This window comes from Melopsittacus undulatus, chromosome 12 (assembly GCF_012275295.1).
Source record: "Melopsittacus undulatus isolate bMelUnd1 chromosome 12, bMelUnd1.mat.Z, whole genome shotgun sequence".
NCBI classification, from domain to species: Eukaryota; Metazoa; Chordata; class Aves; order Psittaciformes; family Psittaculidae; genus Melopsittacus; species Melopsittacus undulatus.
In genome coordinates, this window is record NC_047538.1 from 7,112,411 (window position 1) to 7,138,670 (window position 26,260).

The 26,260-nt window shown below is 45.4% G+C and overlaps 2 protein-coding genes across 4 annotated transcripts in view; one reads left to right on the top strand and one right to left on the bottom strand.

Moving 5' to 3' along the window:
- The first annotated feature begins 1,342 nt into the window (after window positions 1-1,342).
- PUSL1 (pseudouridine synthase like 1) lies at window positions 1,343-25,701 on the top strand. 2 transcript variants are annotated; one of them, XM_005143701.3, is made up of 8 exons: window positions 1,343-1,420; window positions 2,434-2,491; window positions 8,289-8,476; window positions 14,730-14,879; window positions 17,054-17,227; window positions 21,565-21,619; window positions 24,830-24,992; window positions 25,564-25,701. In XM_005143701.3, the coding sequence occupies exons 1-8, from the start codon at window positions 1,359-1,361 to the stop codon at window positions 25,593-25,595; spliced, it is 882 nt and encodes a 293-aa protein (XP_005143758.3). In that variant the 5' UTR covers window positions 1,343-1,358; the 3' UTR covers window positions 25,596-25,701. The 2 variants fall into 2 exon arrangements, with proteins under 2 accessions (XP_005143758.3, XP_030900183.2); XM_031044323.2 differs by lacking the exon at window positions 17,054-17,227.
- Window positions 4,632-26,260, bottom strand: part of INTS11 (integrator complex subunit 11) — a 41,437-nt gene continuing 19,808 nt past the window's right edge. Inside the window, exon 18 of one of the 2 annotated variants that reach the window (XM_034068483.1) lies at window positions 4,632-4,821. The gene's annotated coding sequence lies outside the window, so the exon portion shown is untranslated. Of the gene's footprint in view, window positions 4,822-14,510; window positions 14,582-26,260 lie in introns of those variants that run through there. The other variant, XM_034068484.1, reaches the window with a different exon arrangement.

Sequence of the window (26,260 nt, forward strand, 5' to 3'; positions counted from 1 at the left end):
TCCTTTGGTTCTCCCAGCAAGATGAAAGCATGGGGATGTTTCTGCCTGTGTGTGTGTGCACAGGCTGAGGGATTACAAATTACCATCCTCTTTAGAGCTGAGAATCATCAGTTTCATTATAAAACACTCTGGAGGCCATTGTGCGAGCTGAAAGCCGGTTGGATTTTCCTATTCAAACCAGATCCCAGGTTTATATGAGGGAGGCAGGGATTTTTCTGCTGCTCTCCCTGTTTTGCTAATGAGTTGGGCTTTGTTTGCACTGGTTTGGGGCTATTGATGGTACATACAGATACTGCCGCTTGGGAAAGACAAGGGAAGATTTTAAAACACAGAGCATAGCTGTGAAGAACATCTGCAGCCTTTGTTTCATTATCATTATCTTGGCCTATTGTTGTCCCTGTAGCTATTATTTACCCTCAGTAAATGGTAGCCCACACACATCCTCTCACAGGCCGAAAGAGATGAACATGGCTTACCTGAAATGGCCATGATGTTTTGTGCTGGCTGGGTCGAGAGCAGTTTCATGTGGAGAAGGTTCACTGTGTCATTGAATCAGACTGGTTTGGATTGAAAGGGACCTTAAAGCTCCTTCAGTTCCCCACAGGCAGGGACCCCTTCCACTGGAGCAGCTGCTCCAAGCCCCTGTGTCCAACCTGGCCTTGAGCACTGCCAGGGATGGGGCAGCCACAGCTTCTCTGGGCACCCTGTGCCAGTGCCTCAGCACCCTCACAGGGAACAGCTTCTGCCTCAGAGCTCAGCTCAGTCTCCCCTCGGGCAGGTTCAAGCCATTCCCCTTGGCCTGTTGGTTGGGAACATCCAAGCCTTTGAGTCCCCAGTCCCAAACCCACCAGTGAATTGTGGAGGGGTGCTCACCATGCCTCACACTGTACATTTCCAGCCCCATAAACCATGTTTTCTGTGGGAGCTACCTTCCTGCTCTGCCACTTTTGATGGCTTATCTGACTCAGGAGTGGACCACAAGTGTGTTAGAACAGCCCAAAGGTTCAATTTCCTTAGAAACGGGCACAAAACCCCAAACCTGACTCCTGCTCGGGTCATTTCTAACAGCGAACGGCAACGTAAAGGAAACCGATGACCGACCCAGCCTGCCCGCAGGGAAACTTAATGTCTGAGGAGCTCTGGGACGAGAAACCACAGGATTCAAGAGGGATTTCTCCCTTCTCCCCCTTCTCCCAAGCGCTCAGCTCCTGAGGTAAACCCCCGCTCCATGGCGCTGCCGCCGCCTCAGCGAGCCCGCCCCTCATGGCGGCGGAAGTGGGCGGGCCGCCGGGGGGAAGCCGGCTGAGGGGAGCGGGGCGGAGGGGGGGGAAGGCCGCAGGGCTGCAGCCCTTGGAGCCATGGTGGTGGGTGCCCCAGCACGGTACCTGGTGTTCTTTCAGTACTTGGGCACCAGATATAGGTACGTGCCTCGGCTGCATCCTCGTTGGGAGCGGTGGAGGTGAAGTATCGCTTCCTGAGGGGAGTCAGCCCTAAGCGGTGATGGGGAAGGCAGGGGTGTGTGTGGTGCTGTAGGTGAGGGTTACACCCGTGCTGAGAGGTGAGGCAGGCAGCTGGGCTGTGCTTTCTGCTGTGCACAGAAGCCTTAGGAAGGGGATGGTTTAGGCAGGAAACGCATAAAATAGACACAGAAAACATCAAAGGATGGAGGAGGAAGGCAAACTTGTGATGTCGGGCTGGGGCTCAGGGAGGGCAAGCCGCTGCTTCCTGCAGTGGTGGTGGTGGTTAGTGGGTGTCCGGTGCTGTGGCCGGTTCCCAGCGGTGCAGATGCTTGTGCTGCTCCAGGGATGCAGCTCAAGTGGTCTGTGGGCTGAGTCCTGCAGGCTGGTAGCTGAGGCTGGGTTTCCTCAGGCCTTAAGCATCCCACATGTGTAGCTGTGCCTGTTTACAGGCAAAGAAAGCGTGTGAGAGAGCTTGCACAGCTCCAACCCAGGGAGTTGTGCCTGTTTTCTTGAGGATTACACAGAATATCATGTGCCAAACCCCACAACTCTTACAGTGCATGGTCTGTATCACTGTGGGTACTGACCTAAATTACTGTTGAGTAGTGGCAGGTAGGTTGGGTTTAGCCTCAGGATATGTCTCTGCACTCCAGAAGTGTTTGTGAATGGCTGTGACTTCTCAGTAGAGAAGGAAGCTCACCACAGACTGTGGCCTTTTAGTTCCTTATGACATCCACAGAGCCTGCAAGAAAGGGACCTGCAACAGGCAACCAGCTCCTGCCCCTGAAACAGTTCTACCTGCAGCTTCTCTTCTAGTGTAATTTGTCTGCTCTTTGTGCCAGCCTCCAGGTCATGCTATAGCAAATGGCTTGATGACTGTCCCCATTAACTTCTGGATGTGCTGGGGAGCTCTCTGTGAAGTCCTTGGGTCCTGAGATATATCATTAACTATTGTATTTGGTTTGCTCTGCAGTGGGGTTATGGAGACTTCGAATGATCAGTCATTGATTGGAGTCCAGAATTACTTGGAGGTAGGTCATTTGCTAATCATATTGTCATTAAACTTCTTAGGGTCACATTGTTGAGTTACAGATATTACCAAAGGTAGGTATTGTTTTTAGATTGACACTCAATAAGAGACACTTGCATAGGATTAAACACTATAATATTCAAAACAGTCATGTTCAGAAATTATGTCAGTATACAGGTGGGAGAAATAAGGCAGGGTGAAGACAGACACATTTAGACCCTGCTAAAGATTGGACCCCTTTACTGAGACTTGAAATCGAGACACCTGAGTGCAGAGCTCTGATTCTGAGAGCCCCTGTTCAGGTGTTGGCACATCTGAAGGGATTTATGCCTGTGAGCTTCTTATCAGTGCTTGTGGCTTTGCTTCCACTTGTCCTCGAACTGCTTCAGTTCTGAGCTGGTTGAGCTGTGCTGCTTCTAAGTCCTGTGTCCTCCTGGGAGAGGATATCTCTGGTAGGTATTTGCAGAACAAAGCATGCCAGGATATCCATTGTTCCAAAGGAAGAAAAAAAATACTTGGTTTCCATTCTTCTGGAGTTCTTCTAATATCCCAGGGGAAAAAAGTTATGATCTTGTCATCACTGTTGTTCCTGTGCTGCTCCCAGGCATTTCAGGGATGTAAGAATGGCTTTCAGGATGTGAGTGCTGCTTGGGCTCGGAGTGAGTGCAGCAGCAGTGTGAAAGGCCCACTGTTACACCAGCGAGTAGGAAGTGGGTCTCTTGCATAGGGTGAATGCTCAGCACACCTGGATGTTTGTGTAACCCAATTGTAATTTAGTTACAAGCTGCTGTTGAGCTGCATTTATAGAGCAGTATTGGAGTGTCCCATGTTCCTGTGCAGGGCAGGACTGAAAGGAAGGTTATTTCTCTTGTCTTAGAAGCATCATGTAGTTCAAAATGAAGGCTGTGCCTGCTCAGAACAGAGACTGATTGAGATTGCTTCAGGTGAGCTCACACCTGTGTATTAATACAACCTTTCTGTTACTCAGATCCCATTTTCAGTCACTCTCTAACTTGAGATCACAAACCGTAGCAGTTTGAAGGCAGTGCACCCACCATGCTTGTTTGTGTGAGTCTATGCTCTGCGTTAGCTTCAATCCTTGTCTGCTGAAGGAAAAGAGTTGTGGAAGAGCTGCTCCAGGAGCTCTTTCTTGGTGTCCCAGCCAGCTACTCTGTGGCCAGGCCATTTCCACACCATGCCTTGGTTTGCTGAGTGAGGGTGATAGCTCTTGCACGCTCTTGCTAAGTGGTCTGCAGAAGGAAAGTGTGATGGATTAATGGCTTGAGTAAGAGTTCTGTGGGAGTATTTATATGGCTTTTTGCCTGAGACCAGTGTGGAGAAAGTGTATAAATACTGTGCACATCTTGAAGGAAGAGCCCCAGTGGATTTTCTATCGAAATGCTCTGAACCATCCAGTGTCTCAGCCCCAGGCGCCGGACTTTGGGTGAGCCCAGCAGTTGTTTTGCATTATCCAAGTAACGTTGTTTTAACAGGCCAATGGGTAGGATGGGTGATTAAAGGAGAAAAGAAGAAGAAAAAAAGAAAAAGATAAACTTATTTGGTGTTGTCTTTTCATAGTATCAGCACTTTGCAGGCCAGTTCTGGGATATGTGCTTTGCTTTCATGTGGTGGTATTGATGCTGGGCACTGCTGAGCAGAGCTGTGTCTATTAGAACCACATGGGAAGTCTTAAAGCAGCTTTAATAGAAAACTTCTGGGGCCTGTAGGAATTTATCTTCCTTCCTCCATTTCTGTGCAGCCTGGAACTTCCCAGCTTCCCAAAGCCGGGAAGCCAACTGAAGGGAAGGGCAAAATTAAATCTGTAATGAGATCCTTATTGTATTCAAAGTATGTTCAGACATTTGTCTGCAGTTGCAGGCAAGCAAATAACCTGGGAGGTGTAGACCTTGTGTTTCAACAGCTGTGTCATTAGAACTGTAATGAACTGGTTTGTGAGTGTGGTGCTGCAGTCTTCTGTGGGGAAAGGTAAGATAGCTGGGCTGGGGCTGAGCAGAAGGCCTGTCTGTAACCCTTTGTCGCTGTAAAGCACTATATCCTGCAGGATGCAAGCTTTTGTAGCCCTCAGTACTGCTATGTAACAGAGCTATGGGACTGTCTGGTGGAAGTGGAGACTTGTTTTAGTTCAGGGACAGATGCAGAGCTTTTAATACAGCTTTGAGGAGGGTAAGCTTTGCAGGCATCACTTTTATTCTTTCTTGGAGGCAAAGTATTTGGAAGCCCAGCTTGCTAGTGATGGGTCCAAAACAGAGTTCCAGACCTTGCCTCCCAGATGGGGAAGTTTGAATCCTGTGACTTGGCTCCTCCAGTTCCCTGTGGAAAGATGTAAGATGCAGGACTTTATGCTCTGGTCTCAGTTCTTACAAATGTCCCTACTGTAAAGGAAGATTTTCTGTGTAGCACCTTTTGTTAAAGTGAGTAGCAACATGTTGCTTGTGCTAACAGGCACCATATGCAAGGCCTGCTAAGATCTGCAGAATTAAGTTCCCTTTCATGTTTGGTTTGAACATCTCCTGAGTGTGCTGTTTCCCATTGTGCTAGTGAATGCTGCCCAAAACTAATCTTCCCCACACGAAGCTCTGTTTGGCCAGCAGCCTTGTGCTAAGGCCAGATATTACTCCTCATGAAAGGAAAAGGGGGAGTAGGAGAGGAGAAAAAGAATATATGCAAACTCCTTACTATGCAAGGCAGCTTTGGTACAACCCCCCTTCCCCCCAAAAAAAAAAGGAGGGGTGGAGGAAGAAAGGAAAATGGACCAAGAGAACTGTTATCTTTAACCCTTGTTTCAATAGTAATCCAGTGGCTTTCACTTCACCTTTTATCTATTTCACTAAAAATGAGTTAGATTTTTCATTAGTTTCATTTGAAATAGCACCCATTGAATCAGTGAGGCTGTGATGACTTGCAACCAGAAGCTTGCATGTTACTATTTATTAGAATGCAGCAACCTGTAAGTTAAGTTGTGCAGCATTCCTTGCAATGCAGTGCAATCCCTAGTGTCTGTGCAGCTAATGGATTGTACAGTTCAGCTGCTTTAAAAGAGAAATGGACAGTTATTCAAAAACATTCCTAGTGCCTGTAGAGATAGATGCTGAGTATCCTGATGATCTTTTATGTAGACTTCATGGAGAGAAGCAGGTGAACTTTTGCTTCCTCACCATAGGTGGCATACAACAGTGGGCCTGTTCTTCATCTTGCTTCTCCAGCATTTTTAAAGAGTGGGAACTGAGCTGTGAATAGGAATGAAATGTGGATCTGTATCATTCTGGCACACAACAGTGGAAACTTCAGCATGATTCAAAATATGGAAGTACTTAGTGAATGAAACCTGTTAGCAGAACAGACCTACTACATGCAACTAATGCTTTCCCCTGCATCTCTGGTATGCATCGTGTTAGAGGATAAACTGACACTCTGGGATGCTTGTTGCTGCTCCAGGAATATGGCTGTCTGGAAATGCTATGACTCAGAAAGTAAAGGCAAAATGAAAATGGATGAGATCTGGTTCAGTGAAAGGCCTCCAGCAGGTGCTAAGAAGAGGGAGAAGAGGGTGGAAGAAGGGAGGAGCTTGCAAAACCCAAACATATATTTGCAGAAACTGTGCTCTTAGAAGGCAGCTTCTGCTTTAAGACAAATTGCTGAGGCACAAGCCAAGGTCTACTGCAGAAAACTCATTTAATTTCTGTCTGGTTAAGGGTGATAAAGATTTTTGTTGTTAATTGTAACCACGTGTGAACTCCAAATAGAAGGATTAGGAAGAGGAAAAGATAGGGTCATTTTGTTCCGTTTCCTAAGCCTTCCCCTGCAGCTCTATTAAATGTTTCCCTTTACCTTCCTGTGCATTTTAAGGGTACACTTTTGAGAGCCCAGAATCCTCTCTACTCAATAGTAGGAGTCTGGAAGGTGTTTGTGAGTCAGCAGTTCAAACTGTTGACTCTTGGTACCAAATGAAACTCAAAGACTGGGTCACTACTCAGGAGTGGAGATAGGAAAGGGGAAGAAATTTTTAGCTATTCACCTGGTTTTCTGCCTTTTCTTGTTGTTTTCAGTCTTTCAGATCTGCTTCACTCATTCCCTGTAACCAATTACATTGGATTTTCTAAGGGCCTGTCCTCACAAAGAGAAAAGTTGTATTTTGCAGTAGCCCAGCAACCTACTTTAAAACCTTACTGTACGTAAAACCTATGATGGTTTTAACACTGGTTTTCCATGAACTTGCTGACCTACCAGTGTTTGTCCTTTACCAAAACCTACCCTGGCTTTACTAAACTTAGGCCAGTCTGGACAGACCCTTCAGTATGTACTACCTAATTAACCATGTTAGCATCTCTTTTGTTCTCTCTCTTGTGTGTTTGCATCTTGATTAAAAGACACCCTATTAATGACTCATTTAGCAGGGTTTTATTTACTTTCCCAGCAGGAATGGGTAGTAATTCACCCGGTTGTTTTTCCAGTCCTTTGTTAGTGGGCAGAATGGAAAGGCAGAAACAGGGTGGGGAGATAAAAGCCAGCTGTGTGGATAGGAACAGCTGGGAAAGGGAAACAACAGGCCAAGCCACAGATGGGCTCTCCAGCAAATCCATGCCAAAATCCATAGGCAGAACCTAGAGCATCTCAATGGCTGTTCTTCCCCTTGCCTTAAGAATAGGAAGTTCAGCTTGTTTCAGTACAGTTTGCTAACTTTTACAGTCCATTTCAGCTGCAGTGTAATTCTGGGGCCTTTTGGCTCCCATAAGCTTAAACTCTGTGACTATAAAACATAAGTCCTTTGATGGTATAAATAATGTTGGTAGTTTTCTGCTCTAGTCCTGCCGTGGCAGAGGTCTTGGCATGAGTGAAGCATCACCTGACTATTAAGGCCACACTAGCTCCTGAAGAAAACATTACTGTCAAGAATTAGCCAAGTCCTGCATTAATGCAACTGTGGAAGCAGCAAATACAAGGAAATCCCACCTTGTGACTGCCAGTGGCCTGTGTCTGTCCTGTGGTTCTTTGTACCTGCTGGGATAGCTCAATGTCAGCTCCTCAACTACTTGCATGTTTTATGAGCTGTGTCTTGATTCTTAGATCTGTTGATATTTCTCAGTGGGACTAATAAATGCATTACATCAGTGTATGCTACTACTCATCTGGTCCCTGGCTTCTCCTCTGCTCCCAGCAGTTAATGGAAGCATGTTGCTCTCTGTAGCCCTGCTCCTATTGTGGATAGAAAGGAACTTTTGTCCACAGCAATAAGCTGCAGTATTTGACACTGTTATGGCCTGCACTGGAAGCAAGGGATGCAGCCTAAGCTCCTTCAGGTGTCTTGGCTGATGTCATTCAGACATCCCTGTGTGCTCTTTCCAGCCCTTTAAGGCTTGGATTCTGCAGCACTTTAAGATCTGCTGAAGCAATCCAGGTCCAGTTCTTAGCAGTAAATTGCAGGGGTGGTGTCTGGGTTTAAATGGGCAATTCTCTGTCCCCTTTCACACTCATCCAATTATATAAAGGATGGGCAGATAATATATTTTACTTTATTTTGTGCACATAAGGAAGCTCATATGGCATTTTGTATGTTCTGTTTGAGGTAATGTCAGGACCAAAGGTGAGAAGCCACTGGTGCTAGAAGTCCCCCAAACAGGCTTCTCTCCATGTCTTTGTTTGCAGCCCACAGTAAAACTCCCAATTACTTCTTTGTGTGAGTAATAGAGACATATGGTTAGCAAGGAGGAGGATGTTTTTTCTTAGCTAGCTTGAAGCAAGTCATCTATTCATGAGTCCCATCTCATCTTGGCTTCTAGAAGGCAATGCAGAACCTAAAGCCTGTTGCTCCTGTCAAGTTCCACATCTCCAGCCGCACAGATACTGGTGTCCATGCACTCTGCAACTCTGCTCATCTTGACATCCAGAGGGCTCCAGGGAAGCCAGCTTTTGATGAGAAACAGCTTGTCCATGGTCTTAATCGCCACCTGAAGCCTGAGCCAATCTGGTAAGTTAGTGGCAAGTCAGAATCTTTTCTTCTTGTTGGAGAAAGTAGGAAATGCAGCAATGATCTTCATTCTTCACCCACAAGATCTATTTTCCCTTGTTATATATGTTGCTGAACCATTCCCTTGCACGTGGGTATTTCTGCTACCACCAGATCCCTGTTACTGTTAGATCATCTATGCTGGTATCCCTAAAACAAGAGTAGTTGTGAGAGACTGGGTTCACCATGTAAGTATTGAATCAATGGGATGACTCTACTTTCACACATGAGCTGGAACACTAATATTTAACTTTCAGTGCTGCTTTATTCCCCAAATTCCCTAATATCCTCTGTTTATTGAATTAGCACTTAGCAAAAACCTGGCTGCAGTATTGCTTCTCACCTGTATCTATGCAAAAAGATGAAGAACAAGCAAATAAAGCTGCTGTTAGTGTTGGCAGTCTGCTCTTCCCTTCCCTTGTCATCAGCCCCTTTTTCTCCCCTGCTAAACCAAGGCTACTACTTTGTTTGGAAAAGTGACATCAAAAACTCCAGTTGAATATTTTTGTAGCAAGATTTGATGTTTTACTCAATGGGATAAAGTCATTTTCATACTACACCCAACTGCTAATGACTAGGAAGTGTTGCCTATGAATGTTGATACAACAACCTACAGAGAACACTCATTCCTTCTTCCTGTTTCCTTCTTTCCTCTTGTTACAGTTACTACTTGAAGAATGTCCCAGTGAGCTTATTCTGCAGGAGAGCAAAGCATAAATGCCCACCCTCAAATGCAGAAAAAAATGATCATTAAACCAACAGTTTCTGTTTGGAATTTGCATCAATTAGATGAGTAATTTCTACACCCTGTGACTTTTTCAGAAGATGGATTGAATTTCATGTTCTTTGCTTTCCTTCCCAAGCTGTTGTGCAGTTTCTCTGTCAGCTGTCAGACAGTTTGTGTTCTTCCCCAGACATGGGTGCATTTTTATGGTTAAAGAGTAAATCAGATGAAACACTGGGGGCTTTTTAAGACTAAAAACCAAATCTGTGCTGTGTTATAGAATCAACACACCATTTGCCAGCAACTGCTTTGCTGTGGTCTATTACTCCTTCTGTTGCTTTGTCTTATTTGCATACACTAAGCTCTTCAAGGCAGAGATTGCCCAGGATTTGGTCCAGGATTTGAACCTCTGTGAGGTACTGTATGGAAGAGTGTATCAAAGCATTTCAGAGTGTTGTGCAAGAAGGTGGGTAATCTACAGGAGGTATTTAGGTGAGCAGAAGAACTGTCATGCAAGGTGCCAGACTTCAGTCTTTCTGATGTCTGGTGACATGTGCATAAAGGAAGATTATGGAGAGAAACTCCTCATGCCAAAGTAAGGGCCCAGGACCAAAAAGCCCATCCCTCCCCACCCCAGTGCTGGATTATTGCAAGAATTAGCAACATTACTATGAGGTGTTCTTCCCCCTTCTGCTTCAGCTAGTCTGCTTTAATCTCTTTGTGAAACAAGACCTGACACAAATGTTGACATAGCAAGGCCTGGGATTTGAGGACTGACATTATAGTTGTATCTGTTCTCAGTGTTGCAGGGGAGCATTCTAGTTCTCCAAGGTTTGGGGAACAGTGAATTCAGCTCTTGATGCACAGGTGCTCAAGTAGTTTGGGGTCTGAAGGAGGAAGAAATAAATGATGGTGTTGCTTTTTCCCAGGAGTGTTCCACATGCTGGGCAAAGAGTGAACTAGTATGGGTTGGTTGGAAGTGTGGCATGCTTTGCAGGAGGTGCTGATCTGCAATTGAATCGCATGCTTTAACCTTTCAAATCATGTTGTAAGCATTCAAACCTGCTGTAGGGTGCTGAGGCACTGGAACAGGTTGCCCAAAAGAAGTGGTAAGTGTTTCATCCCTGGCAATGTTCGAGGCCAGGTTGGACAGAGCCTAGGGCAACATGGTCTAGGGTGAGGTGTCCCTGCTCATGGCAGGGGTTCAGAACTGGATGATCTTAAGATCCTTTCCAACCCAAATAATTCTGTGATTCTATGAAATACAGTGGGACCTTTTATCTGCAGTCTCTCAGCCTGGTCAGTGACTGGAGCAGAAGCTGCAGCTGCTCTCTTGGAGCTCGCTGCATTCTTTCACCTCCAGACAAGTACCAAGGGAGCCATCAGAGGGTGAAGGGGAAGAGGAAGTGAAATCCTTGGAATCTGAGCTCACAAAAGAGAGCTGGAAGGCACTGAGAGAGCTTTATTACTAGAGCCACATAGTTCCTGTTAGTGACTGTTCATTATGTTGTTCCAACTGACCTTTTCCCTGGGTGTTTACAGTTCCTTTAACAGCTCTCAGACAGTTTTGTGGACAGGATAGGGCCACACCACTTTGATCCTGACAATCTTCTGACTGTCTGTGTTGGCTTCACTGTTACTGTCTCTCCATAAGACCCTCTTGTGATGCCTTGGAGTAGGTGAGCTCAACGTTAGGGCAGTGTGTGATGACCGTTACACTGCTTGGGCTTGTTACAGAGTGTGGCCACCATTAGAAATGCCTCCCTGTCAGTCCCCAGAAGTGTGTAAGGGAAATTGCTCTCCCCCACACCTTATTTGCAAAAATGTGTTTTAGCAGTTTGCAGAGTTGGTGGAGTCTCCCTGAAAGCAAACTTTTCACAGTGGGTACCTGAAAGCAAAGCAAATACTGATTTCACTGCTTTTACTGCACAGCTCACAGACAGCCATCCAGAAACAAGTCAGATCATGCATCCCAAACCTGAGATTTGACAGTGATTTGACAGATTTGCACTTCCATTTGCCTCTTAAAGTAACAGCTAGATTGTGCTGAGAAGCCAGAACACAAAGCAAATCCTTCTCTCAAGATAGCTAACTTGCAGCTTAATATCTGTGAGTTATGTCCCTTGATAGCTTTCACCTTCTCTGACATATGTGTGAAGAGTCCAGCGCATCTGCTGAGGGGCTGGAGGTGATTTCTTTCCAGGCTGCTGTGTCAATTAAAGCAAGAAGAAAAGATTCTGAAATAGAATTTGACTTGTGCAGGATTTTAGTTATTTTTTGCTCAGCCTGAAAACTAGGTCAGAATCTATGGAAATCAAACCCTTTCTGGATGTTTTAGCTGCTACAGGGCACATGAAGTAGGTCATAGTTTTGATTTCCTTCCTTAAAGGACTAACGCAGTTGTTTGGGAGGCAAAACTAGGTGATTTTACAGCCAGAGGATACCACTGTAATAATCAGTCTGTTCTTGTGTGTCACCAGCCACTGAATCTCGGTGCCTTTCCCTTGAGTTTAAGCTTAGAACATGTGAGTTGTGTTGTCTGAGTTTAATGGAATAAGCTGTCTGAGAGAATGAATTCTACTGTTGTGACCCTTCAATTTCCCATACTAGTAATCCTAAATACATAGTTATAGTGAGCTTTGCAATGCTTTGATTAGTCAAAGAGCAAACAGGGTTGCTGCTGAAGAAGGTTTCGAGTTAGTATCTCTGAAAGGAGGCAGCAGTGGGGTCTTACAGATGGGAGTTCTTTATCTCACACTAAGAACTGAGATGTACCTATCAGGGGTGATACCTTCTGATCAAATGCAATACAGTCCTGCTCAGTTAGAGTTTGGGTTTCTCAGGATGCAGTCAGCTCTAATTCTCCTTCCTCCCTTGGTCTGAAAATGGTTCAGCTGCTTTCCATTAAAGAGCCTGGTGATGGGCATGAGTCTGAGTGTGTTCAGCAGCCATCCCCTCCTCTCTAAATATGACTTTGCCAAGAAGAATTCTCTCCTAATGCTGAAGAGAAAACTCAGCACTTTCATGTGGTTGCAAGCAGGGGGTGATGGAGAGAGGGATCTTTGTGAGAACACGTTATTGGCAATAGAGCTTGGAAGGGGAACAAGATTCCAAGCTTGCCGACTGTATCAGCAGCAGTAATAACCTTTTGTAGCATGATGGGTTTCTTCTATCACCTGATCTGTCTTTTAGATTTGCAAAGCATATTTGAAAGGATCTTGTCCACACAGATCAGAGTTTATTTCATAGTTGGGGTGACTTCAGGAGGACTTAGCCCCTTAAGTAGGGGTGGTAATAGGGTAGACTTACACCTTCTATTTCTGGTTTCAGTTTTGTAAGCACCCAGTAAATGCTGCTTGAGGGACAAGAAGACAAGAGTTGAGATTCCTCCCACTGTTTGTAAATTGCCATTTAACTTCTGTAGGATGTACTTGTGGAGAATATCTTTGTATCCAATAAATTACCATTGCTAGATAGATGGCTTTGGGCTTTTCTTCCTTCAGTCTCTGAAATTCAGGCTCCTTTGAGAAGGTAAAGTATGCCATGAGTCTGTATTCACCAGCAGGCTTTCAGATAATGGGATCCTAACAAGGCCTGAAATGCAGCTGCTGGAATAAATGCTGGAAAGACATTCCTAGCTAGAAAAAGCCCCTGGTACCAATTGCATCTGCTGGAAGAGGCAGGAAAGGTGCCTGCGTGGAAGACGATAGGAGCATAACTAGGCTTTTCTGAAAGCATCCCTATATCAGAGGTACTGAAAGGATGGTTATTGAATAAAAATCACATAAATGTTAATAAGAGAAGCTCAGGATAGATGAAATGCTTGTGGAGGCATGTAAACAAGGGAAAATAAATGTAATTACTATATTCCTGTGTTTAGAAGAAGCTGGAGGTCCTTGGTTCAAACTCAGTTGCAGGCCTGGAGGATGTAGTTTTTTTGCATTTCTACTGAGAGTTTATAGCAGTGGAGCAATCTCCAGGGCTTGTTATTGCAAATCTTTGTGCCTCAGCTTTAATTTCTTCTTCTTCTGTGGTCTGAGCCTTTGCAGTCAAAGGATGGGAGCCAGAGGCACTTGAGCTGGCAAAAATCCCTGGAGCACCAACCTTTTCCAAGTGAATAAATAGCTTTTCTATTACTTGGTCCCAAATGGTATATTTTGACTGCCCTGGGTCCCTTCTCCTCACTATGTTAAACCCCAAAGACAGAAGAGCATACAGCAGGAGAAAAATACATTCTAAGGAAAGGTATCCTCTAAAGTAACACCTGCAGAGAGGAGGTGCTGTGTAATAGGGGCTCTTTGCTGTCTGCTCCCTGCAGTGTGGTGAGTAGCCAGTGTTTTGGGATAAGGGAAAATCAAATCCTGTTAAAACTGTGCTGATGTGTTCAAATCAATGATAACGCTTCGGGGCAGGAGCAGGAACACAGGGAAGCTCTGTTATCTCCCTTGCTGGAGAGAAGGGTGTTTTCCCCTCTAACAGCTTTCATTCCTTCCCTTCTGGCTACCAAGCTGTCTGTGTTTGATGGTAATGATGGTGCTGGCTTAGAGAAACAAGGTGATTTCTCCCCGTTGCTTGTGGAATTAAACAAGGGAGATCAGCTGCCTAGAAAGCTGATTCTCGAGTTGACTGCCCAGAGTCAGTGGAAGATAAATAGACATGAAATTCCCAAAAGCCATTCTCCGCACACAAGATGCGTGAGGAGGTCTCCTGCGTGCAGCGTTCTGTTTCCAGACAGACTCAATGTAGGTGATGGTGAGATGCACCTTTATTTTCATTGCTATAGCAAAGTGCTGTTTGTGCTGGAGGTTGTGGGGGGATATGGGGAGAAGCAACTTCATTTAAGCTATCTCCATCTGCTACAAGCAGCTGTGGAACCTTTGAGAGTGAGCACAGAGGCATCAGCTGTTGGGGGAGTCCTTCCCATTCATGTTTGGGACACTGGATCTGCAGCAGCAGCAGGACACAGTATTTGTAAAGTGTGCTCCTCAGCTGGAGGGGTCAGCTCGCTTTGGGAAGTTGCTGCTTCTTGCCTTAAGGATGGCTGGGAGCACAGGTGCCTTCAGCCAGATCTGCAATATGGTTTGATGGGCTGGGTGAGGTGTTTGGTCTCACTGTGGGTCAAAGAACACACACCATCGATTGCTATTTCTCAGCTGAAGGGCTGATTGGTCTTAGCCTCTTGTGATGGTATGAGCATCCCCAAAAAGTGTTGCTAGATGACCCAAAGTTGGTGGGTGTTTGATGATGGGGATGATACTAAGGCTGTTCTGCTTTCTTCCAGTTGACAGATGCCTGTGGCAGCCTGGAGATGCAAATCCTTGGTCACTGGTTACTCATGGGCTCTGCAGAGAGTGAGATTTAATGAATTTTAAGTGTGGTTTCTCAAAGAATCCCTTGCATTTCAGTTCCCATCCATGTGGTGACCAGGCAAAAGCCTTTGAACTATGTATGATGTTTCTCTCCATCTCACTCTGTCTTCTCTTCTCCCAGCATTCTGAATGCCCACCGGGTGGCCAGCACCTTCCACGCACGCTTCTCTGCACTGTCAAGAACCTACATCTATCGGCTGTTGATGGGCTGCTCTCATCATTCTGAAATCCCAGTGTTTGAAAGGGATCTCTGCTGGGCTCCTAGGGGAGGGTAAGTGTGTTCCATTAAACATCCCTAAGGAGCCTCATCAGCACTATGGAAGGGCTTGGTTTTTGGGGGAAGTGGATGGGGGTAATTTCCCCATGAGACCAGATTCCCTGTTCATATTGCCAAGATTTCTCTGTTGAAATGGGTGCAAGTGCACTGAGTTATGTTCACTGAGCCTTCCAGTTCTTCTGAATTGTATGGTGGTACCTGTAATAAACATGCTTAGCAGTACTGAAATATTCAGTGACTCCAGGTAAAGTCCATCAGCAGCTCTGTGTGTCCCTCCCTGATGGAATTGATGAGCATTTCCTCAGATGACCTTGCCAGTTCATACAGCAAACCCATTCAGACAGCTGGCCAGAGGAGCAGTGCTCTGACATGATGCAGATAGGCAGAAATGCATTGCCTGGCAGATCCCAGAGAATAAGTGTGACCATACAGAGAAACAAGAATGAAGGCTGAGAGTTCTTCTTTTTAGTCTTATTTTTTCTTTCCCAGTTTTATTTCTGGTAGTTAACTGTGTGTAAATCTGCTCTCTCATTCCCTGTCTGACTGCTTGTATGTTTGAATAGTGAGACCAATGACTCCAAGCAACCCTATAATAACAAACCGGTATATCTGGCTCAGTGTTCACTTGTATTCTTGGAGTAGCCACTGAGTCATTAACAGATCAGTACTTGTATATGCAAGGGAAGAAAAACAAATTCGGTGCCATTTAGAAAGAAAAAACAAACAACTTGGAACACATTAAACAGTGGGTGAGGAAAGAAACCAAACCCCAGGAGATAATTTGTTATTGTCTTTTTGGTTTATGTTGTACTGAGATAAAGATGCAGTCAAGAAAGGGGAGTTGTCGAAAACCAGGTTTGCAGCCAGTTATGGCAATTTCAGCACCACTATTGGAATAGCAATTGTGGGTAATAGAGGAAAAACGTGATCTGAACTGTCTTAGAGGGGTGAAGATGGCATTGTGCTAACACTAAATTGCTGACTTTCCTTTCTGTGGGCTGTGGAAGGGAAAAATAACAGCTAATTTTGCAATTTCATGTGTATGTGCACAATGGGCCTTAATCTCAGGCCCATTAATCTTTATGAAATGGCATTTAGTCCAGACACTGCAGTTAATGGCAATACCACATAAAGGATCAAGTGAGCGTATTACCAACACTGAATGGGAGGTGTCTTACTAAAAGGTGGGATGTTGGGACTGCTGGTAGTGGAGAAACTTAGTGTGTGTGCACTACTGAGCATGTCTGGTGTATAAAACACATAATACACAGTAAACCTCTGTAGCCATCTGAGGTGTCATCAGTGCTGCTCAGTGTGGCCAGGATTCTGGAAGTGCTGGTTGTTTTTCTTGAAGACAGTGAAAAAATGAATGATGTTGGTAAATCTCATCGTGAATTTTGGTTTTCTTCAGAAACACTTTGACTTCTGTTAAGATGTGGAAGACTGAAGTCATGGATCGTGTGTATTTGCTCAGGCTTTTCTTAGGAGTTTACAAAAAGCAAGAAAAATAAGCATCTGTTCAGCAAATGTGTCAGGAAATCTGTCTGAATGCCTTTGCTGGAGGCTATTTTGAACAGCCCTAGATACTTCAAATGAAGAAATGTGAATGACACTTGACATTGAGTTTTACCCTTGGCCTTTTCTTCTGCATCTCCACTTCTGGTTTAGTCTGGCTTCATCTCTGATAGTTGTCATTCCTTTGCTGTTGCTTCCTAACTTCATCTTCTGGCTGTTGCAAATCTAAGGTTTGGAAAACCATCATAGTGTTTGATATTTTCTTACCTGGCAATATCATCCTCACTTTATAAGATCCAGATACTGCAAAGGATTTTGGTTCTCTTGCCCTCCACTTCACCCAGCAATAGAGCTATTTGAGCTGAACTGTTACAAGAATCACAGCAGGGTAATGGTTTGGGTAGAAGCATGTGTCTGCCAACCCCTCATCTAGCCTGGGGTTTGAAATACCTTCTGACCTCAGGTCACTTGGCATCTTGGTTTGTGGTTTGGACCATTAGAAGACAAACTCCATCTTGCAAAATGTGTTTCCACGATGCTGCCATGTCAAATCTGTGTGCCAGGTTTAAGCCTCTCATCAATTAATTGGATTTGGACTCATGTAACATACTAAGTCCCACCTGATGCTCCTTTCCTTTTGCCTTTCATTTCAGCTACCTGAATGTTCCTGCCATGCAGGAGGCAGCTCAGTTCCTGGTGGGAACCCATGACTTCAGCACCTTTCGCTCACTTAGCTCTGAAACCCCTTTTCAGAGTCCAATCAGAACCATCTTCCAGGTGGACATCCAACCCTCTTCTGGTTTCCTGGCCCATCACTATGAACACAGGTGAGAGCCAAGATGCTCAGCTGAGGAGCTGCTCTGCTCAGCTGCTGCTCTTTTTGTCTCAAAAGCTGCTTTCCAGTACTGCTGTGGTAACTGACCTCCTGTTTGCTGTGCATTTGCTTCACAGCCCTGTGATGGTGTCAGCAGGGTTCTGCTTAGTGACGGCTTGGAAAGGACATTCATTTCCCTCTCCTCCACCATGTCCTCAGGGAAAAAGATGAGCAGGAATGAGGGAAGGGAAACAGGACAAGTTGTTTGTACATTAAAAGGCAGGATGTTATAAACTGATGTATAGAATCTGGCACAGAGCAATTCCTATGAGGTGCTTCCAGAACTTACACTCATTTTGGTTTCCAAAGACCAGCTCTCCCAGGGGATGGGATTTTTCCACCCCCTCTGCTTCTGTCCTAGCTTTGCCTAAGGGCTGCAAATAGACAGAAAACACCCACCCAACACCTAAGTCACTGCTGGAGCTATGCAGATCCACTTGGTTCACACCACTAACTCCTACTGTCTTCCCAGGGGGTGCTGATGGAGGCGAGTCCAATATTCCTCATTACATAAACAAAAGATTGTGGTGTGTTGGGTTTCTTCAGGACCAGGTCTTGCAAGTATTGAAATGAAGTGGCTGGATCAATTCTCTCTCTAGCAGTAAATCAAGTTTTAATTCCCAGAAGGATCGTGGGTATTTAACATCTGATCATGGTTTTGACTTTCATGCTGGCTTCTGTCACAGATACGGCTGTTGTGTTTCAGCTTGAAAGCAAACCTTGCTCTTGTCTGTCTCCAAACCACATTTTCCTGCTTTCTGATTAGGAGGATACCCTTTTCTTTGTAGTTTTCCCCCACAACCCTCCATTACATTTGAATACCTACTGAGCTGTCTGTAACAGTAAGCGCCATGCTCCAAGCTTCAGCAGAGCCTCACCACAGCTTGCCAATAGCCCACTGTTTCTTTCCCCCCATGGCTCAGAATGGTTTGTATTGCCATCAGTAATGTAAGGTAAAAAACTGAGAGCTGAAAAAACACAGATATCTATGTTTGGGGTAGCCCTGGGCTTTCAGTTCTTCCTGTGGCTGCATTCCTGCTGTTTGTTATTGGGTTGCTGTTGCTTAATGGAGAGCTTGGGCTCCCTCCATCCAGTGTGGTTATGTTTGGGGACACAAGTAACAGTGAATGTTTTCTCCACAAGATTATCTTGTCCTTTATGATACAGAGAAGTATTGTAAGTGGCAGAGTCAGTGAGCTAACCTGAAAATAACCATTAACAGTTATCTGTGAATATGAACCAGGTTTCCTTCCAAATCCAGACCTGCCATTGTCAGTTGATTCATCTCAGATAGAATATGGATCTGCTCCTTTATCCCTTTGATTTTAATGTAGAAAAGGGAAATTGCCATTCTTTGCATAACTTGCTGCATAAACCTATCCCACATGAGGCCAAAAACAGCTCATGAGGGAGGGAGAGAGCAAACCTAAAATCTGGATCCAAAGCATCAAGCTGCTGATGGAATATTTTTGCTTTTGGTGACACATGGAGCCAAACTTGTGTTTTATAGTGAGTCATTGTTAGAAAGTGTCAATATTAATTGATTTAATGTATGTTTGGGCTGTAGGGGATGGCTGTGAAAAGCCTGGTATCAATGCATCAAAATGGCATTTAACTCTCTTAAAAGACTTTGTTAGTTATAACCAGGACTGTCATTTTCTGCTCTGGAGAAAGAAGGTTGTAGGACTGGCCCATGTGAAAGCAGAGGTGTTGTTAGGGGGGTTCTTTGCTTGTTTGGGGTTTTTAATTACAGTGTCCTAATTCCTTTTAATCTGTAAACCTCTCCCTATGGGAACAGATCCAGTCTGGAGCTGGGTGTTTGTTTGCCCATTCTGCAACGACGACAGCAAATACGCCTCAAGTGCATCTGTATTTCTTCACTGCAGTAGCAGAATGATCTGTTCCTGCAATGAAAGGGCTGGGGTAGCATTGAAAACTTACAAATAGATATTTATTGTTTTTCTAGGCTGATCTAAGGAGGTTTATTTTCCATTTTGGAGGGAGGAATCCATAGAATAATGGTCTCTCAGTCCAATAATGCAGCTTTTCTTCCTTGTCCTTTCCTTTCTTTCTGAACTTAATCCAATCTTCTGAATTGACCACTTGTCTGTTTAAAAGGCTAACTGTTAAAAAGATTCCTTCCATCAAATGCAGTTGCTCAGCAACAGTGGAAGTAGAGTTAGTGCCCCATCCATACAAAAATGCTTTTGAATGCTCAGGATGTGTTGAGAGGCTCAGCCCCATCGCTTCTTCCTAGGGAGTGATTGCTCTGTCACCTGTGTTTGAGCAGGGTATGTATTATTCATTGCAAGGTGCTGGCTTCTGCTGCCAAGGGGAAAAAGACAGCTGGAATTTTTTGCTGGTAAGCAAATTATCTGTGAGATTGGCAAGAAAAAAACAAAGTTTGCTTCTTTAAGAAGTTGTTCTTAAGAATCTTGTTCTTTTTCAGAGACTACAAGATGTTTTTCCTAAGTATCTCACCCCATCTTTTGTAACTTGATAGATCTTGTCAAGAGACCTGAGCAGGAGAATCCTGGCCACAGAGGGTCTGTGCAGGTTGATGAGAGGGGCATTTGTTGCTGTAAATTGCCTCTTGTGCATTGCTGAAGAGCTGAGCTGAATTGTCACCTTGAAGTGTTGGGTGTTTGCACGTGTGTAGCAATGCACATGCCTGTGTGCCATGTGCATCGAGCTGGGGGAGAGCAGAGTGTAGGTAAGTGATAGAGACACTGTCATTCCCTGACATAGAAGAATCTGGGGGCAGGAGCTGCCTTTGCATATGCCAACAGACGTGACAGGGAGGGCTAAAAGCAGCAATTTATCTGTAAATCCTTGGAGAAAACAGCTTGTAGCTGCTCCCTGCAGTGACTGTTTGCCCTGCTGCCCCATGTGGGCCTGTGAGTGAGGTTGTCCCAGCTTCACCTTCCTTCTATGGCCTTTCCCAGGGACTGGGCAGCACCTTCTCCATACTCAGGTGTTTCCAGCAATCCCAGCCTGCCCCTCTGAAGCCCAGACAAACATCTTGCAGCAGGGCTTTTCTCACACCTGATGCAAATCTCCACAGCCCTTTGATACCCAGTTACTGGGCTCATTGCAAGGCAGGAGAGGAGAGGGTTTGCAAGGAAATACCTGCTTTACTGAGTTATGCAAGGTAAGCTTTGTCTCTCTTTGCTGTAGGAATGCTATTGGATATAAGGGGCACTTATAAGCAGTTAGTGAGCTTATTTTTTATTGTTACTTTTATCTAAGTGACTTTAGAACTGATTGTAGCATGGAAACTTTGGCACACAGGTCCTGAAGTGAAAACCTGCTCATTTGTGTGCCCTCCTTGCGTATCTGATGGATGAAACCCATGTGTGCATGTTTTTATGTACATCTGATGTGCACAGCAGACTTTTGTTTCTATCTGTGGGAAGGAAATGTGCATACAGGTTCTTTCCTGCAGGGCTCTTCCTGAGAAGAGGTGTTTGCATTGGGGTTTGGTGTTAGAGCTGTTCATGGAACATCAGCAAAGCCTCACAATTGTTTCAAAGTAGCTTGTAAGGATGCAGCAGAGTTCTGATAAGGACTACTGGTTGCTACCATAGAACTTCCTGGAAAATGGGATCTATATGACCAGATGTGGTGAGGGGGGTGAGGTCCTTTTGCATAGCAGTATTTAGCCATCCCCAAATATCCACCTGCTGTTTCCTGCTCCGTCTTAGCCTGGAATGCTTTCTTGTCTGCCACTGCCTGTGTTCTGATGCTGCAGCTGGATTCCTCAGGCTCCTGACTTGCATGTCCTACCCTTCCCAGTTGCATGTGGATGTCACAGTAGGCATTGCTGAGTGTTGAAATTCAGCCTGCAAAGCCTGTTAGGACCACATGACTCTCAAACCAGCTCCTAGTAAAAAGGTAGAGTTGTTTTTCTGTGGTTGGTTGGTTCTTCCTTTCTCCAGGAGACATCAGGCTGCATTCCTCAAAGCAGCAGCACCTTAGCAGGTTGCTAAGTTTCACCTTGCTTTATGTTGCCCTTCCCCTTTTACTTTGGATTTTAACTTGGGTGTGAGGCAGAAGATGAAGCCCTGTAAAACTACTACATACAAAAAGGCAGGAACTGTTTCACCCCAGAGCTGAGTAGCAAATGAAGAGTCTGGTTGCAAAGGCTCATGATGCTGCTTCAGGTTAATTGAGGGCTGTGCAGCTTCTCATTCATTGTACTTGCATTCATCTGTGGTTTATATTTCTCTGGGGGGTAGAAGAGCCGTTTGAAATGTGATTTTTAAATGCTGGTTTTGTTCCTTTCTGTAGGGGACTGGAGTTTTGGGAGTTGAAGTTCAGGAGCAGATCATTTCTCTACCGACAGGTACAGTTTGGGGCTGGATTCAGCACACACTTTGCCTCCAAAAACCAAACCTGTAACTATTGATCAGTTTATCATTGTTGCGTGCCTGTGTAGTGCCATCTCTGTTGCAGAGCTGGTGGTGTGGCTGTGTGACACACACAGGGACCTACCATTAGAGAGGTGAGGTTCTGTGTTCTTTGGTTGATCTGGTAGAACCAGAATCTCTTAATTCTATGTCTAAAATGAATGTCCAAAATCACAGAATTGTGTGGGAGGATGGAAAGTTGTGTTTTCTACAGTCTTTGTCCTTGCAGTCTGAGCAATGAAACCCAACAGACATATGTTCCTGCTCTGCTGAATGGCACCAGGCCCAGCAAAAGACTGCCTGGAATTTTGCTTTCTGGCTTTGGAGCATGAAGTAATTGTCAGTGTTGCACAAAGGAGAGATGGGAAGACCTGATTCAGCTACGCAGGCATGGCTGCAGGATCTGTCCCTCTGCCATGCTGTCTGCTCTCTGCTGGCTTTCCTTTGAAATAACTCCAGTGGGGTTTTTAGTGCTATCCTCAGGGGAGACAGCTCTCCACGACTTAATGGATCACCTCATTAGGAAAGAGTTGGCTGTTCTCAGTCTGCCTATGCTGGCCATGGTCACACTCTGGAGACAGAGAATAGGCAAGAGAGGGCTTGTTTTCTGAAGGCGCGAGGGGGTGTTTTGTGGGAACAGCAAGCAGCTATTTTTTATCCTGTTTTGACAAACCCAATTTGGTTTTATCCTGTGCCAAGTAATGCTCTGTGAGCTCCCTGACAGCGGGTGTCTGGCTGTGAGCAGGGGAAGAACAACAACGTGCTTGAGAAGGGCTTGATATACAGCAGGGATTTGCTCCATCGGATGCTCTTGTGACAAGGAGAAAATGCTGGTAACCCATTTAGTGCATTAGAAACGGAAATGCTACTTAATGACACTGTGCAGAGGGAACAGTTACCCATAATACTCAGCACATGCACTCTCTGAGCCTTGTTCAGTGAGCTGTCAGGTGAGGGTGGAACAGGAACAGGCTGTGTGCACTGAGTCTGCACTCTCCTACCTCAGCATCTGCTCCTGCCCTCCATCATAAAGAGAAGACTGGACCAGATGGACCTCTGGTCTCACCTCATGGAGCTGCTGTAAGTGCTGGCACTGGACTTTTCTATTAGAGAAGAGGAGTAAATAGCCCCAGATGCTGTCTGTATATGTTTTTGCTGACTAGCATGCAGAAGGGGAGACACCAAGCACATGGCTAATTCAAATGCATACCATTAGACTGCGTTTATGCTAGCTAACTCCAAATGTGAAGACATCAAAGCTAAAGTCACAGCATAGGATGACCTCTAGTGAGGGCTGGGTAAAATAACATATGGCCAGGATCTGTGCAGCTTCTCTGTGCCATCTGCTTAAAGGCAGGCTCTTGGCACTCCACAGTACAATGTAAGATCAGAGCACATAGGGAGACACAGTGCTTGCCTTCGGGTAAACGTATCTTGGTTGTTGGACCTTTCTCATGAACAGTGGTAATTGTGGTCAGGCTGCTTAGAGGATTTGGGTTTATTCTGTTAGAAACTACATTAAGTTTTTGAAGAGCTTAATGTACTTTGAAAGGTCATTAAGAGGAAAACATCAGAAGAACATGGGGAGTAACCTCCCCAGGGAAGTGGTGACTTTGACTTTTAGGATTCAGCTGGACATGGTGCTGGAACATCTAGTCTAGGCCATGCTTTGCCTGGAGGACAGTTCTTCCAGTGTGCATGGACAAAAGTGACTAGGAGATGGTGATGTTGGGATGGCTTGGGATCAGCTCCTGGCAAGAGCTGAGCTTCATTGATACAGAGGAAAGAGTGTTTTTAGCCAGGAGGATGCTGAAGTATAAGGGGTGCTTATGCAGGAGGTGAGGGCCATGGTGTGAAACTTCTGCTAACTCACTGGGTCTGGATTTGCTGCTTGTGGAAGGAGGGAAGTTGTGACCTGCAGAGGTGTATGAAATACCACTCTGCTGCACAGGGGGGTGTTGTCTGGTGCTGTCCTACTTGGGTCTGGGTTATTCTCTCTTTTTGTACTTTCTGAGAGAGAAGCAAGCCCCTACATAGTTGCTTATGTGTTAAGAACCTGTGAGCTCAGCTCTCCCAGTATATATGTGAGCTTCCTGCCACAGACGGATGTGTGGGTGCTGCTCTTGTTTCTGAAATGGAAACCATCCCCTGCTCAGCTTCCTACTTGTGGTGAGAACAAGACCCGCTCCAAGGTAGTGCTGTGTAGCTGGAGGCCACTGTGTTGCAGGTCCTCATCTAATTCATATCAATGACTTTAATTGTCCCTTCCCTACCAGCGGCTTTGGTCACTAGAAGATGATGTGCCACTGCTCGTTGCAGACAAGAGTAATGTGTCACCCCCATCAGTGCAGATCCTAAGTAGTTCACACAGTCCCTGCTAAAGGGGAAGGAAAACCTTTCCTCTGCAGGGTGTGAGGTGACTGTGACTGCTAGAGAATAAGGCACAAGCTCTTCCCTGTGAGGGTGCCCAGAGAAGCTGTGGCTGCCCCATCCCTGGCAGTGCTCAAGGACAGGTTGGACACAGGGGCTTGGAGCAGCTGCTCCAGTGGAAGGGGTTGGAACCGGATGAACTTTAAGCTCCCTTCAAACCAAACCATTCTAGGATTCTATTATGATCTTTTTGAAGAGATCCCTGCAGATGCTCCTGGAGCTCTGTGGTACCAGAGACATACAAGGGGCAGCCAGGACTGGTTTGAACCCTGATGAAGGAGCCTGGGCTGTGACTTGGGATGTTTCTTGGGATACTGGCACCTAAAACAAGGGGCAAAATATTCTTTATGTGGGTGAAGTGCTTGCTTCTTTCTTAACACCCAGCTGGACTAGAAGCAGGGTGCATGGCACTAGGAACAACTGGTAGTATTAGGGAGAGTAGAGGAACACCAGAAATTAGGTGTTCTGGGAACTACAGGTGTAATAATAATGATGTACCTGTATTCAGGAGCAAACTCCTATTAATAAATCATGGTGCTATCAGTCTTTTCTGAGTGAAAGACACTGAACTCTGATTAGGTTTGTAGGTTGACCTGCTATCAGTAGTAACTGTGGACTGTTAGTGCAATAGTACTAATAGCTGGGCTCAACAGAACTTTCTAGATGCTTTCAGTTTTCCAAGGGCAGCTCCTAAGCTGTGTTCTCTTTTGTTCCAGGTCCGAAGGATGGTTGGGGCTCTAGTTGCAGTTGGCCAGGGCAAGTTAACACCTCATCGTATAAAGGAATTACTGGAGTTAAAAGACTCCAGGGCTTTTCCATCAAATGCCATGGCTCCACCATCTGGACTCTTCCTGAAATCCGTGGAATACAGTGCAGCAGGTGGGTGGATGCAGGGATTGGCATGAGTTCTGTAGGAGTCAGATCTAACACTGCAACACCCACAGGCTCCCTTTATGTGCTGTCAGACCTGTGGCTCACAGCTTTGCTCACTGACACCCGCATTACAGTGTCACCCCGGGCTGCAGAGGTGCACAGCATTAGTTGCTATGGAGAAATGGTGTAGTGTTTTCCCTCGTAGGCTTTTTCCTCTTACTTTCAGGTTAGCAAGAGAGCAGTTGTGTTGACAATGGCTTTGAGGTCTCACATGGATGATATTTTAAGTTCTCATAAATGGTTCTGCCCATGATCATGTATAAAGATCAAATCTTCTGTGGCATCTGGACACCCACAGATCCATTTCTGTTCCCTCCTTTCTCCCTTGCTGTGTATGGGGGGATTGTAGAGGCTGGAGGACAGAGAGCACATCATCCTGTTGCTTCTCTGGTGACTCTCTGTGTCAGTGGGGAGGGTGCCCAGGCAGGAAGGGAAGACCACAGATTTGAAGTGCTTTCAGGTGCTTCCAGTGCCATCCTTTTTTCCTAAATCAATGTTTTCTGTGTCTTCCTCTCAGATTTGGACCCTACAGTGGCCCCAGGAGAATAGCAGCTCTGTGAGATACAGAAAGGACTGCTGAGGATGTGGGATGGAGGTTTGCCAAGTGCTCTTTACACAATACACAATCTTGTCTCAATAAAAACCATTGACTGTGGCTGTGGGCATCTTCCAGTCGTTTGTTCTTGCCCTCTGAGACTGCCAAGGGGAAAGGAAGAACAACTCCATCCTGCTTTCAGATAACTGCTGTTTTGGTCTCCCTTCTGATTCTGTGTTTGTCACTCAAACAGGAGGAGGAAGGAGTAGGATTTGGGTTTTTTTGTGTGTAGATTTATCTTTTCGTATCCCTTCTGTGGTGTGTGTGAGAGGAATACAGGCTTAGAACAGAGGAGAATGTAGCATTTCCTCTCGGGCCCTCTCCTCTGTGACCCTGTCTTTATACAGCGTAGTGCAAGGGATAACTGCTGCTGTTTGATGCAGTGACTTACAGAAACAGCCTTTGGAAGTCCTCACTGTTCCCTCTCCTCAGCAGCAGTCACTCTTGTGATGAACTGTAGTGGCTTTTACGTTATCCTGGTACAGAGTGATGTCTGTTACAGTGAGGATGTGGTGTGTTACCGACCAGAGTTCCTTCAAGGTCTCTTAAAACCTGTTTTAATGGTCACAGCCTGGACTAGTAGCACAGGAACAACTCTATGAGCCTGACCATGAAATGA